This window comes from Pelophylax lessonae (assembly GCF_965119305.1).
Source record: "Pelophylax lessonae genome assembly, chromosome: 1".
In the NCBI taxonomy this organism is placed as follows: Eukaryota; Metazoa; Chordata; class Amphibia; order Anura; family Ranidae; genus Pelophylax; species Pelophylax lessonae.
In genome coordinates this window covers 577,189,696-577,204,823 of record NC_138768.1, presented here as the reverse complement: position 1 = coordinate 577,204,823, position 15,128 = coordinate 577,189,696, and the positions used below count along the sequence as shown (strand labels likewise).

Sequence of the window (15,128 nt, the reverse complement as noted above, 5' to 3'; positions counted from 1 at the left end):
ACTAGTAAAAATAAATAAATACGTAAAAATTACATACATTTTTCCCCCAATTTGTAGATGCACTAACTTTTGCGCAAACCAATCAAAATACGCTTATTGCGATTTTTTTTCCCAAAAATGTGTAGCAGAATAAAAATTGGGATGAAAAAATTAGATTTTTACATTTTTTTTTTGGGAATGTTATATAGCATAATAAACAGGCAAAAAATTTGGGGGAGCATACCCATGTATTTCCAAAGCTGCTGCAGCTATGAACCAAAAGACATGTATATTAAAAAAGAATAGCGCGCAAATGCAAAAGAAATTACTACCAAGTCTGAAGAGAGTCCATAAATAAAAATGGGGGTTTGGTCCCACCATATGGCCATATCGTGCTCAAGCCCACTACTGCGTCAAAGTACCCCATTATCAGTGGGTCCTACACTATCCATGAAAAAGAGATGAATCCAGCCTTTGACGCAGTAGTGGGCTTGAGCACGATATGGCCATATGGTGGGACCAAACCCCCATTTTTATTTATGGACTCTCTTCAGATTTGGTAGTAATTTCTTTTGCATTTGCGCGCTATTCTTTTTTAATATACATGTCTTTTGGTTCATAGCTGCAGCAGCTTTGGAAATACATGGGTATGCTCCCCCAAATTTTTTGCCTGTTTATTATGTATTCGGTCTGACCAGACTATCGAGGTTGAGCAGCCCTCCCCACCCCCCACACACACCTGTACTCAATCAGTGTCCACCATCAAGTGGATATAGGAGGAGTCCCCTGTAGTGCATTTGCACATCTTCCCCAGCAAGGAGTGTTATCTCCAAGGGTTAGAATGGCTGGATTCATCTCTTTTTCATGGATAGTGTAGGACCCACTGATAATGGGGTACTTTGACGCAGTAGTGGGCTTGAGCACGATATGGCCATATGGTGGGACCAAACCCCCATTTTTATTTATGGACTCTCTTCAGATTTGGTAGTAATTTCTTTTGCATTTGAATGTTATATAGCAGAATGTAAAAAATATTGCTTTTGTTGCAGAATTGTCGTTCCTTTTTAGGTTATAGCGCAAAAAATAAAAATCGCACAGGTGATCAAATACCACCAAAAGAAAGCTCTATTTGTGGAAAAAAATAATCTACAAATGATATCATACTGTATATTCTAGAATTTTTTTTATTAATTTATTTATTTTTTATACTACTAATGGCAGTCATCAGTTACTTATTGTGGGACTGTGATAGTGGACAATCTGACACGAACTGACACTGGCTGGGAACTGACTAACTGACACTGACATTACCAGTGACACTAATACAGTGATCAGTGCTAATATTATACACTGTCAATGTACTATTGATATTGGCTGGGAAGGGGTAATATTTAGGAGGCAATCAAAGGGTTAAAGTGATTGTTACCCCAACACTTCATATTCCTGATACATGCCTGCTGTACAATGTACTTGTGTAAAAAAATATCCTGTATTGCTTTATTTGTGGAAAACCCCTGGTGTTCCTGCCAGTCCCTCTGCTTTCTTATTAAAAACTGACCACACTAAGCAGCAGAACACATCATGGTCAGTTCTCTAGCTATGCTGGGAACTCAGCCTGCTCTCTGCCAATGATAAGACTTGTACTGGCACGCCCCCACCCTGCCCGGCCTTTCACTGGGAAGCTGAGTGTACTGTTGCTTCTCCTCCCCCAGCTCTTATGCAGCAGAGAACATGTATGTGATTCAAAAGAGGGGATAGGTGGGACTTTAAATGAGGCAATGACTGGGTAGAATCATATGCCTCAATCCCTGGTACAAATAAAGGAGGACTGAGATTTGGGACTTTAAATTATTAACACGGCTATAAAATGATGAAAAATTGACGTATAATATCATGTTTATTTGTACCTATACACATATTGATTCGTTGCAAAATGCAATGAATAAATAGTATTGCTCATTCATAACACATTATATACTCAGACATATCGCCACAGCACCGTGGTGTGGGTGGTGTTAATTAGTGACCTAGACCTCTCTGTATAGATACATTGATGGATGATGATTGTAAGAGCGAGCAATAGATCAGATGGTAGTAATGGCGTAGCATCGAAAAAGGGCTCTACGCGTTTCATTAGCTCTTTCCGCTCATCAGGAGCCAATGCAGGGTAAATATGCTTGTATCTGCAAAAAAGTGCATATAAATGTAGTCTGATGTTAAATACAAAAAAAGAAGAAGAAGGAAGAGAGAATGGGGAATGGGGGGGGGGGAGAACCCTCCTGGTTACTCACAGGTCAGCTAAAGATTCCAAATGAGATGCTGGAAGCTGAAGACATGGTGGGGAACACATCTCCGGGAACTGTGGCAGTGGCCAGCGGCATGAAAACAACACAGACTATGGTGAATAGACTATCAAACATGGTGCTATATTTGTCTCAAAGGACACTCTGTGGAGAGTAATGAAATATATATCAATGTAAATGCTGCACGTCTGATGATATAGTGAGGACTGAAGTCCAAAAGCAAGGTGTCAGTAAGAGTAAACCCAGGTGAGAAGTGAAAGTAGATAATGGCATAAAATGGAAACATGTAGCTCTCACCAAAGGAGTGAATGATATGAGAAAAACACCAAGAAAGACCAGTGAAAACAAATCCGCCAGAGTGAACAATGTAATCAAGTGATACCTGAATCCTAGGTGAGCGAGCATGATCCAAACAGGTGTGTGGTATAACAAACAGCAAGAAACAGGAAGTAAGTGCTCAACCTGGAAGTGATATTTGTAGTGAGGTCATGCCACTAAAGCACTCCCAAACGCTACATTATTGGTGTGCTCTGCAAGGGGGGGGGGGGGGCAGCGCCAAAGCAGCCATATTTGCTCGGCACCAAGGAGCTTCCCCACAGCATGCAGATGGAAAACAGCGTGCCAGCACCATTAGTGACACCCTATGCACAGGGCGGAGGAGTGGTTTCGATGCACATCGAGAGCCCATCAGTTCCCCTGCACAAAGGTGGAGCAGAGGGGGGAAATGAAGGCCCCTGGTGGGCATCGCAGCTCCCAAAAATATGTAAAAACCCCAAAACTCTCAAGCAATCAGTCCCATTTGGAAGAAACAGTCATTTAAAGTCACCTAAATTAACATTTACGCTACAGTGCCTTGCGAAAGTATTCGGCCCCCTTGAACTTTGCGACCTTTTGCCACATTTCAGGCTTCAAACATAAAGATATAAAACTGTAATTTTTTGTGAAGAATCAACAACAAGTGGGACACAATCATGAAGTGGAACGAAATTTATTGGATATTTCAAACTTTTTTAACAAATAAAAAACTGAAAAATTGGGCGTGCAAAATTATTCAGCCCCTTTACTTTCAGTGCAGCAAACTTTCTCCAGAAGTTCAGTGAGGATCTCTGAATGATCCAATGTTGACCTAAATGACTAATGATGATAAATAGAATCTACCTGTGTGTAATCAAGTCTCCGTATAAATGCACCTGCACTGTGATAGTCCCAGAGGTCCATTTAAAGCGCAGAGAGCATCATGAAGAACAAGGAACACACCAGGCAGGTCCGAGATACTGTTGTGGAGAAGTTTAAAGCCGGATTTGGATACAAAAAGATTTCCCAAGCTTTAAACATCCCATGGAGCACTGTGCAAGCGATAATATTGAAATGGAAGGAGTATCAGACCACTGCAAATCTACGAAGACCTGGCCGTCCCTCATAAAAAGTGTTGTTTAACCACTTGCCTACTGTGCACTTTAAACCCCCTTCCCATCCAGGCCAATTTTCAGCTTTCACACTTTGAATGACAATTGCGCGGTCATGCTACACTGTACCCATATGAAATTTTTATCATTTTTTTCACACAAATAGAGCTTTCTTTTGGTGCTATTTAATCATCTCTGGGTTTTTTATTTTTTACAAAAAAAAAGAAAAAAGACAGAAAATTTTGAAAAAAAAAAGTTTTTATTTTCTGCGAGTAAATTTTGAAAATAAATACATTTTTCTCCTTCACTGATGTGCGCTGATGAGGCGGCACTGATGGGCACTGATAGGCTGCACTGATGGGCACTGATGAGGTGGCACTTATGGGCACTGATGAGGTGGCACTTATGGGCACTGATGAGGAGGTACTAATATGCCGCACTGATGAGCACTGATAGGCGGCACTGATAGGCGGCACTGATGAGCACTGATAGGCGGCACTGATGAGCACTGATAGGCGGCACTGATGGGCACTGAGAGGTGGCACTGCTGGGCACTGAGAGGTGGCACTGAGAGGTGGCACTGCTGGGCACTGAGAGGCGGCACTGACGGGTGGCACTGATGGGCACTGGCGGATGGCACTGATGGGCACTGGCGGATGGCACTGATGGACACTGACGGGTGGCACTGATGAGCACTGATGGGCGGCACTGATGAGCACTGATGGGCAGCACCATCAGTGCCCACACTCAGTGCCCATAGTGCTGCCAGTCAGTGCTCATCAGTGCCTAGATGAGCAGGCACTGATGGGCACTGACTGGCAGCACTATGGGCACTGATTGTGGGCACTGATGGGGGGCACTGATGGCGGGCACTGTGGGCACTGAGTGTATGTTTTTTTACCTTGTGTAATCAGGGCACTGGTGATTGGTGCCCTTATTACATTCTTCTGTGTTCCCGGCGCTGGGCAGCTCTCCCTCCTTCCTCACACTGCAGTCTCCGTGTGAGGAAGGAGCGCTGGCGATGAGAGATGATCTCATATGTTTACATATGAGATCATCTCTCATTGGACGTTCCGATCACGTGGTGAATGGCCGCTGTGATTGGCCATTCACCACGATCTGTGATCGGCTGTGTCCAAGGGATATGGCCGACACAGATTTTCCCCGATGCGCACTCGTGGGAGCGCGCGGGGAGACTGTTTCTGGGAGGCTTTAAAAACGGCCTCCCGAAAATGTGAGTCCGCGCTGCAGCCGTACATAGGCTGTAGCGCGGATGGGAGGAAGTTAAAGTTTGCCACAAGCCACCTGGGAGACACACCAAACATGTGGAAGAAGGTGCTCTGGTCAGATGAAACCAAAATCGAACTTTTTGGCAACAATGCAAAACGTTATGTTTGGCGTAAAAGCAACACAGCTCATCACCCTGAACACACCATCCCCACTGTCAAACATGGTGGTGGCAGCATCGTGGTTTGGGCTTGCTTTTCTTCAGCAGGGACAGGGAAGATGGTTACAATTGATAGGAAGATGGATGGAGCCAAATACAGGACCATTCTGGAAGAAAACCTGATGGAGTCTGCAAAAGACCTGAGACTGGGACGGAGATTTGTCTTCCAACAAGACAATGATCCAAAACATAAAGCAAAAACTAAAATGGAATGGTTCACTAATAAACATATCCAGGTGTTAAAATGGCCAAGTCAAAGTCCAGACCTGAATCCAATCGAGAATCTGTGGAAAGAACTGAAAACTGCTGTTCACAAACGCTCTCCATCCAACCTCACTGAGCTCGAGCTGTTTTGCAAGGAGGAATGGGCAAAAATTTCAGTCTCTCAATTTGCAAAACTGATAGAGACATACCCCAAGCGACTTACAGCTGTAATCGCAGCAAAAGGTGGCGCTACAAAGTATTAACTTAAGGGGGCTGAATAATTTTGCACGCCCAATTTTTCAGTTTTTTATTTGTTAAAAAAGTTTGAAATATCCAATAAATTTCGTTCCACTTCATGATTGTGTCCCACTTGTTAATTCTTCACAAAAAATGACAGTTTTATATCTTTATGTTTGAAGCCTGAAATGTGGCAAAAGGTTGCAAAGTTTAAGGGGGCCGAATACTTTTGCAAGGCACTATATATGTCAAACACATATTTTGGGTATATCCCCTGACCCCACAACCTGCCAAGTGGCCACCCCGCCACCAAAGCAGCCCATGCATGGGACTGTGCATGAGCTGGGTAAGCCATGAAATAAATAGCTGCGTGCCTCTATCCCTGTGTACTGGTTCAAAAGGGGGGATAGGTGGGACATGGGTATATACATGTACTATGTGTTACTAATGAGCAATACTGATTATTCATTGCATTTTTCAATGACTCAATATGTGTATATGTACAAATAAACATGTAATTATACGTTGATTTTTCATCACTTTATAGTCGTGTGCTTCATTTAAAGTCCCAAACCTCCCTCCACATGTATGTGATCACATGTAAAAAGTGCAAAAAGGAAAAAAAGGTACAGTATGTATAATGTTTTTTTTTTTATATCTATACACAAATGATTATCTTTCATTTCTATTTTACATTGAATGGGTTGTTTTACAAGGTGATCATTTACAATCACTTTAACTGCATGCCTAACAATGTGTAATGTGTGTAATGTATGCTGGTTTTAAAAATTAATGTGGCTGGTTTCTCTCCCTGGTTTTTTATTCATTTTTTGTGATATTATTATTATTATCTTATCAATTTATTAGTGTATGTATTGATTTATCCACACATTGTTTATCATATATCTACTCACTTTATTATCATTTTTTTAGCGCAGCTTCACGTTACATAATTCCTTAAGTGTTATCCCACTATAAGCTGCAGTTTTCTTTATTTGTTACTAGCGCGGTTACTCTTGTATATACTTTATTGATAACCTTGTCTAGATGGGATTAGCCATGAGTCAGCTGTACCTCGTTATCTAACCATTGTGTGATGTTTTGAGTAAATATTTAGGTCACTGTTCATGTATTGACTGACATACTTTTCAAGTGTATAAAAAGTCTGTTTCTTGTGCAATAAAGGAGTTGTTGTTTTCAGAAACATACACGCTAAGTTACAGGCTAGTTTTGTATGTAGGCTGGCTGGAATGGCTGGAATATCTGATACAGTATCTATGTTCAAGACCGGAGGAAGACGTAAACTGATGGAAGCCCACAAACACAGTGTGGGTCGCAGTTCTGTTACAATATGCAAAAGGCCTGTAACCAGTTTTTGGAATTTCTGTTAAAGGCCAGGGTCTGTCTTCATCAGCTTTGTCTTCTTTTTGTAATTTTTAAAAAGGTATTCTTTGGAAGATGGAAGCAATTAAATAAATCAGTGATACCCTATGCCAACGTTTTTCTCTTTAAATTAGCTGATAGTTGAAAACCTAATGAGGCTAATTCACAGGGCATGGATTATTTTAAGCAAGTTCCAGGAATACACTGAGATCTGTGAGACTTTTCTGTGTGTACCAGCATTAATGTGATTCTAAAGGCTCATTTTAAAATAACGAAAACAAATATGTGATCCTTACCTGCTCCCCCACCAGTGTTCCTACCTCATCCCCTTTGACTAGAGTTGTATAAAGTACTCAAAACCCATACTTGAGTAAAAGTACAAGTGCTCGATCAAAAAGTGACTTGAGTAGAAGTGGAAGTGCTCGATCAAAAACTGACTTGAGTAGAAGTACTAAAGTATTCAACATTTTTTGTACTTAAGTATTACAAGTAGTTTTTTAAAAATTTTGCTACTCAAGTACTGAAAGTAAAAGTACCAGTAGTTTTGAAAAAAAAATTGCTACTCAAGTACTGAAAGTAAAAGTACAAGTACTGTCTTATGTAGTTATTAAAGAAAGAATTCAAAAGTTTGAACATCATATTGTTTTTTATTATTTCAAATGCAGCTTTTATTTATACATACAGTAGCATTTATTTTCGTATGCGCTGATAATACACATGTTTTGAGCTTCATGAAACCTGCCATCTACTGTTCTGGCAGTGGTAATTTGGATAATTGTAACGAGTAACTATGCAGCACAAAAAAAAAAATATCGGAGTAGAAGTATTGAAATCATTGAAAAAATGTAGTGAAGTAAAAGTGGAAGTAGGAGAAAAAAATTCTACTCTAGGAAAGTACAGATACCGCCTTTCGGTACTTAAGTACAGTAGTGAAGTAGTTCTACTTAGTTACTATACATCTCTGCCTTTGACCAGTGTCCCCAATACTAAGCCACTTGCTATGGGGGCACTGGTGCATTCTTGCTCCCGAGCCCTGTTCTATGCGTCCATAAGACACATAGTGCTGGGGCTTCGAACCTACCCTCCACTCTCTTCTCATTGGCTCACTGGCTGTGATTGACAGCAGTGGAAGCCAATGGCTCCTGCTGCTGTGTCTCAGCAAATGAGGAAAGAGAGACTCCTCCTCTTCGGACAACTACCTGCTGCTGTCAGGGCCCGGATCTGCAACCTTTTCGATATCTGGCTGGGACATTTCTCGCTGTTCCACCTGAGATACTTGACAACAACAACTTGTACTTTGGATGCCTTGCATAAGATGTCACTTCCTGTTGACGTCTGCGGACTGGATTGTAATGCACCAGGGAGAGTGTCACTTCCTGGTGCGACCGTATATGATGCAATGGGGGCGTCATATGCGGCCATCTGAGGCGAACAAGGAAGTGTCTGCAATGTGTGTTACCCACAGCTGTATGGGATTAAAGTTGGCGCCAATACAAGAGAGGGAGGGGATTAATTCCCCTGCCTATATATCACCTATGGAATTCAATACTCATCAGGCAGGCTGGCTGGCGTGAATGACCACAAGGTAAGTACCGCTGACACTATTACATATGAGCATGTATTGCCCTTACTGGCTATACACAATAGAGTGATACAACATAAGCTGACTTGGAATCGGATGGATATTTCCTACAGGACCGGTTAAACCTGGGATATACCATCCCTTCCTCCCACCATTTCTTGAATAGGATGAGATGATATTATAGGTTCCTGCCTGAAGCCATTCATACACTGCACATATTCTCTGGTGATTTATCCCCCTCTCTCCCTCCTCCCCACTCCTTCTTATGGAGATATATGAAGTATTCACATCACAAGCATACCTACTTAAACAGGGTTTTTACCCCCCCCCCCTCTTTTTAGGCTAGAAGGACTGCAGGTCTAAATCGTATATATATATAACAAATAAACCATCCCATCGGCCCTGATCAAGGGAAAAGGAAACGATAGGTGGATATATTGAGTGCAGCCACCAGGTATGAATCAATTGTTGCATTTGAGTATTAGAGGCTATAAAAAGTGATATAAGTGATTTTATAGAATTGTTTGTTTTTTTTTTTTTTTGGGTACTATGTACCTTACACCTATACTCTTCTGATTCAGTGTGGTAACCATCGTGCTTCCACAACAGAACAGCTTTAGAGTCCTGACTATCAAGCTATAACATAGTGCCATCCTATTCAGCATAATAAGGTGGGTTAGTGTTGAATATCCTCTAAATATATCCACAGTAATATGCATATAATTAAATAGACTCTACTCTTGCAGCGGTGCTCACTGCGGTGATCAGGAGGCTGGACACTTAGCCTAAAATAAATGAGTGAATATATGTATACATTGAAGGCTATACACAAATACTAAGGGGACAATATTTGGTGCTTTTTCGTGTCGCCACTCTGTCATCTTCCGAGTCATTGAAAAGGGTCAGTACAAAACCAGAGCTCTACATGATTATATTTGACTAATGATGATTGATGTAACTTTTTGGAATTATAAGTCACTAATTGTTATTTTGTTTGATTTCATATTACCTATAGAAATACCGGTCTGTTATGGTCTCACAGGCCCTAAGGAAGCCTTGAGCGAAACGCGTCGGATTACTGGGGACCTACATTGACCGTATTCCATCAGACACCTACTCTTTCCATCCTATACAGGCTCTTGGTTATTTCTCCCTTCTGGGATGTATTTCTATTCATGACTCCTTTATATCTGATTTTATCAATATTATTCTATGTTATGATGTTTGTGCTAACATGTGCTAATACGCCCATTTTTTTTAAGAGGCCACTTTAATAAAATGTAAAATATTTTTAGAAATTGGTTTGTGCGTGATCCTTCTACTCCCACTGGCCCGCAAAGCCCCACTTTTCTCTATCTTTTGTGTTCTTATATCAGTTAGGGGTAAGGGCCTATATGCACGGTACCTTTTGTCTTGATGCTTGACAACTCCCTGTCTGTTCTCTCAGGACACTCTTGCCTAGTCTCTGGTTCCTGGTGAACCTTGAATTCTTTGTTCCTTCCATGCACTCCCCGATTTAAGCCATGTCTCTGCCTTTCCTGTTTGCCAGATTATTGTGCTCTCTACAGCCAATATCTTTCTCCTTTGCTCACTTGCAGCTGTCCTTATCCCTACTACCATTCATTATCGACCTTCAGCTTGTTCCTCGACTATGCTTAGACTTGATCCCTACCTGCTGTATCTGCTACTGGACCCCGAATTGCTCACCTCCTGGTGAGGCGATCCCGAGGACCACGACCTGGTACTAACACACAGAAAAACCCATCTCCACCATCTCTGGTGAATACCGGTTACTGCTTAGACCCCGCATCTCAAATGAGCCAGGGTGACCTGCTTGTGTACTCATCTTGCGGGTTGGTGGAAGCCTCTCTGCTGCTATAGCTACTGGTCTCTGAGCATGACCCCTGACCGTGACAGCTGCATTGGTATAACCTCCTCTGCAGTGGAATCTTTTTCCACTTCTCCACTACACTCTTTACTGCTTGCAGCAGCGACTTCTTCCTGGGCAGCAGCAGATGTATGTTTGGATGTTGACCCCAATAACTGAGGTGGGTCTAGACACACTCCAGGATCTGCCTTAGCAATATTTTAATGCCAGCAGAAGAAAACACCACTTTAAGCCCAGTATTATAGCTCAGTGTATTATAACTCAGGAGTTCACAGGTGGTATTCTTCTGATCTTCTGACAGCTGGCACCCTTGACAGCTCCCCTCACCCTTATATAGAGTCACCAGACCCCTCTAGACCTGTCTTAAAGTTCACCTGACCTTTCTCTCAGATTTTTCCCTCTTGAGACCCAGGTGTAGGGTACCTAGAAACCTGCCACTGCCACAATCCCATGAAGGAAGGGGTTCCCTAAAACAGGCTTCCCTCTTTTTCCTTCTTACTCTCCACTGTTTAGCAAGTCTTGCCACAGATTGTTTTGTGGTTCATAAATTCTTAGCCTGAGTACAGATGAACCGAAATTCAGCCGGTTCAGCAGGGACCAGCCAAAATTTGATCTGTGTGTGGCCCTCCCTGTTCAACATAAGTCGATCATTGGACAAACAAATGAATACGCTGGAAAACTTTCATTGATCAGCCAATTAACTGCAGCAGTTGATCAGTGTATTCTGACAGAGGAAAATCCCACTCTCACAATACAACATCCCGATTTGGTGTTGGGAATTCCTCTATCCACCTCACCTCACTTGTGTGGATGGAGGAATCAATTTGTACCCTTCCATCTATTCCCAGCTTTACCCTTCTGGGAATACATTCAATACATTTCTCTCAGAGGTTGGCCTGGTCCGAGTGGACAACACCCACCTGCCTAATACTTGATCAGGGACTTTTTTACTGCTGAAATAGGCAATATTCGTGTCTTAATGCAATGACAGGCCATCCATCTGTCACAATTAAAATTTTGGTAGTTACCACTGTCAAAGGAGAAATGTTGGGCACCCATATTATAACCTGTGCTTTCCTATTTTAACACTGCAATGTCTCTACTCTCTTGGAACATCTGTAGAAAGTGGAACATTTACATGTTTCATAAAATGGGAAGTGTTTAAATATATATATGAACAGATGTGTCTAACAGTAGTTGCTCTGTGATGTCTATTTCCGTTATGCCTTAGCAGTGAAACTGAAAAACCTGTTTCCTTGAAATGGATAGGTTTTGTTTTTTTGTGCCAGTTGTTATAGGAAAATGAAACCAGGCTTCAGTTTTGCAGAAAATAACATCATTTCATTTACTTTTGGATAAACTGAACATCTACTACACTGTAATGCATACTTAAGGTTGACTTTTCTCCCCTTACAAATACATCTAACATTTTTTAAAAATTTTTATTTTTTTGTTTTGACCTACCTTTTTTGTGTTCACTTCCTGGTTTCTGTGAAGGCAATGGTGATGGGCCCGACCACACAGGTGGCCTGTGGAAGGCCATGTCAACATTGCCTTTAGGAAAACTCATTTTTACCTGCAAGATCTTGCAAGTTCTCAGGAAAAAAACTTTTTTTTACACATTAGTATAATTTTGTAAGGCACATGGGTGATGTGAAGTGCTTGATGTCATGCACTTAATCTTGTGGATGCACCATCCAAAATGTAAATGTCATCTTTTTGATCCCAGAGGAATGTCTCAAGCCCCCCCCCCCCCCAAGGTATTGATATATTATGCTGGATGAGGTGCATGGCACCTCACCTTACACTGGGCTGACATTTCTTCTCTTAGAAGGAGAAAATACAAGTGAATAACAGCACACATACATAATCCTTAGAGGTAAGGCTACACTATTATATCAACTTAAAGTGGACCTGAACTGAAAGAGTAAATGTTTGCTACTTTAAAGGGAACATCTAGATATTCATTTACCCTGAAAATATACCCTTTGTCTTAAATTGCTCCTGAAAAATAGCAAGCGCATTTCCTTACATGTGACACTCCCATCTGCTGCTTTTTGGTCAATACCCCATCACTCATTATATCCCCAATAGTCAATTGGGCAGCTCCTACATTAAGAAACAAAGTCCAGTCTTTACCAAGATGGCCATGTCCATACAGAGATAAAAAATGCAGAGCAAGATGACGTTCAAGTTAAATATGGAAAAGATCACTTGCAGGGTGCCCACAGGCCTAATGGTAGAACTCTTTTCTTGGCAATATACATATTCTGTACTATATTAAACTTAAAGAGGAATCCGAGTCTTTTGTGTAAGACTTCTTTACTGTATTACTGTACCTAAACAGGATAAAAAGTCCATCAGTCCAAACATCCAATAGCAGCATGAGTCCTAGCAGCATGAGTCCCTAACTAGGCTTCCAAAAAACGGGTGGTAAATTAGCAAAGTGTTCTCAGCAGCACTCTCCTTCTTTTTCCATGTAAGAACAAACAGCAAGCCCTGACCTAGAGGTCTCCTTTTTTATATGCTTTGTCCAACAGGGAGTGGCACTCTGCAGAAAAGCCAGGGAAACCTGAGTAGCAGGGTTAACCCTTACCCACCAAACAGCAACACTTCTGCAGGGCAACATTAACTAAATAGTACAATACACACAGTAGACAATACATTTGACTCAGAAAATAATGAGCACAACCAACACAGTAATACCTCAGTAAGCACCTGCTTACAAACTGCACTATTCATTTCAGGATTCATGTCTAAGAAGGTAAAGAAAATGTTTTGATTGCACCACATTTTTGTCTATCCTCTAATTTCGGCAGCAAGGCAAGGTTTGCCTGGTTGAAAACGATATACTTTCTGTTTCTTACATAGAACTATGTGGGGAGTGGCACTTACAAAAGGCTTTCAACATCGTTTTTTTTTTTTTAAGATTATTCATTGTGTACAGATTATATTGTTAGGACATTTTTTAAACACTTTCACATGAGTGTCATCTATTCAGTCAGGTTTTTGCAAAGAAAAAACTGATTCAGTCTACATCCATTTTTACATTTGCCCATTGGCATCTCTAGCAGCCATGATTCATCTCTGCTGTCAGCAGGGGATTCCCCGCTGACATCAAAATATAAATAAGCAAAATGACATTAATCGACATGCAGGCCCGCCACCCTGAATCAGACTGGGGGGATTTCACACCAGAAAACAGAAAAAAACGTCAATGGTCCCTGACAAAATCCATCCCAGACCACTATCTGAGCATGCAGCCTGGCAGGCCAGAAATGGAAGATGACAAACGTGCAATTTCCCTGCCCCCCAAAAAGTATACCAGACCACATGCACCCAACATGAAGAGTACTTTGACAGGGGGGGGTCTCATATTGATGAGAACAAGGGCCTCTTACCTAAAACCCTGGCCCGGTGGTTGTGGGGATGCGGGGGGGGGGGGGACTGATTGGATACTTGAAAATCCCCTTTTACATAGTACCCCTACTCATTCACCAAAAAAAATGTCAATAGTAAATAAAAACATAAAGACAGTTTTCGACAAGTCCTTTAATAAAAAAAAATATAACCCCCCTGAAGTACATGCATCATTAATCACATCATCAAGCGAGGTAGGTCCACATCAATCATGTTGAACGACGGCCGCCAACATGCACAGGAAGAAAAACCCCACCATCTGTTGACACCCAACCGCTATGTTGCTTGCCTCCCCCTATTGACACTCTGGTTCCCCCTGCCTCAGCAGTAAACCAAGGGTAAAGGTCACCAGGTGACATAGTTGACCATACAAGTCCATACTTAGTCAATGACAACATAAGAGATCGCCCAGGGAACCTCATGCTATTTTTTTGGCATGAAGTTCCCCCCAAAATCTATACTTGACCTGACCCCTGCATTGTATAGATTAAGGGACCTGCATTTTTTTTTTATTTTATTTTTTTTTATATCATCTTTCTTGTATACATTCTGCTGTCAGTGGGGGAATCCCCTGGTGACAGCAGGGATGAGTTGTTAGGACGCCGGCGGGTGCCATCTCCTTAACAATCAGCAATTTATCCCTGCTGGATGACAATAGGAATGATTTGCAGCAGATGCAAAAACGGACGTTGTCCATTTACATCCATTTACCTGCATTCAGGTCCGTTTAACTAAATCAAGATGGAGACTTGTTCCATTTGAAAAACAGACCTGAGCAGGAGCAGATGTAGACTGGTGCTCATCCATTTATATCCATTAGCCCATAGAGGTGCATTGCTGTCCATCTGTCAATGGATGTCAATGCCAAATGCAATAAGAATAAAGATGGTAGCCTGGCTATTTTCTGACTACAACTGCTGACCATTTCCTGAAATGCCTGACTGGTCATGTTGACAATTGAGTTGATTGTTGGAAAAAGCTGTAATCAACTCTGAAGCCAGGGCTGGGCAACAAACATCTGGTATAATGAAGAATAATTTTAAACCAATGTGAAAAACATATGCTTGTCAAAAGTCATTATTGATAGTGATTTCCCCAGTTCCAAAATTGCTTTTAATTATTGAACCATTTGGACCACCATGGAAGTGCTAACAAATGCCTCTGTCAGTCAAATATGCTTGTTTGAACAAAGGAAGATTGCCCAACACAATAACAATCTCCCGGCAGCAATGGAAAGGGTCAGAGAACATCATGTGCACTGCTCTTATCATGGGGGAAT

At 41.6% G+C, this 15,128-nt stretch overlaps 2 protein-coding genes across 3 annotated transcripts in view; one reads left to right on the top strand and one right to left on the bottom strand.

The window, feature by feature from the left end:
• LOC309548572 (C-X-C motif chemokine 10-like) overlaps positions 1 to 12,299 on the top strand; it is a gene marked incomplete at its 3' end in the record, with an annotated part of 79,233 nt that extends 66,934 nt beyond the window's left edge. The window contains exon 4 of the mRNA XM_082248546.1: positions 12,261 to 12,299. Coding sequence (XP_082104672.1) covers positions 12,261 to 12,299 — 39 coding nt within the window. The remainder of the gene's footprint in view (positions 1 to 12,260) is intronic.
• RUFY3 (RUN and FYVE domain containing 3) overlaps positions 1 to 15,128 on the bottom strand; it is a 388,583-nt gene that overhangs the window by 310,249 nt on the left and 63,206 nt on the right. The gene's annotated exons all lie outside the window — the stretch shown is intronic.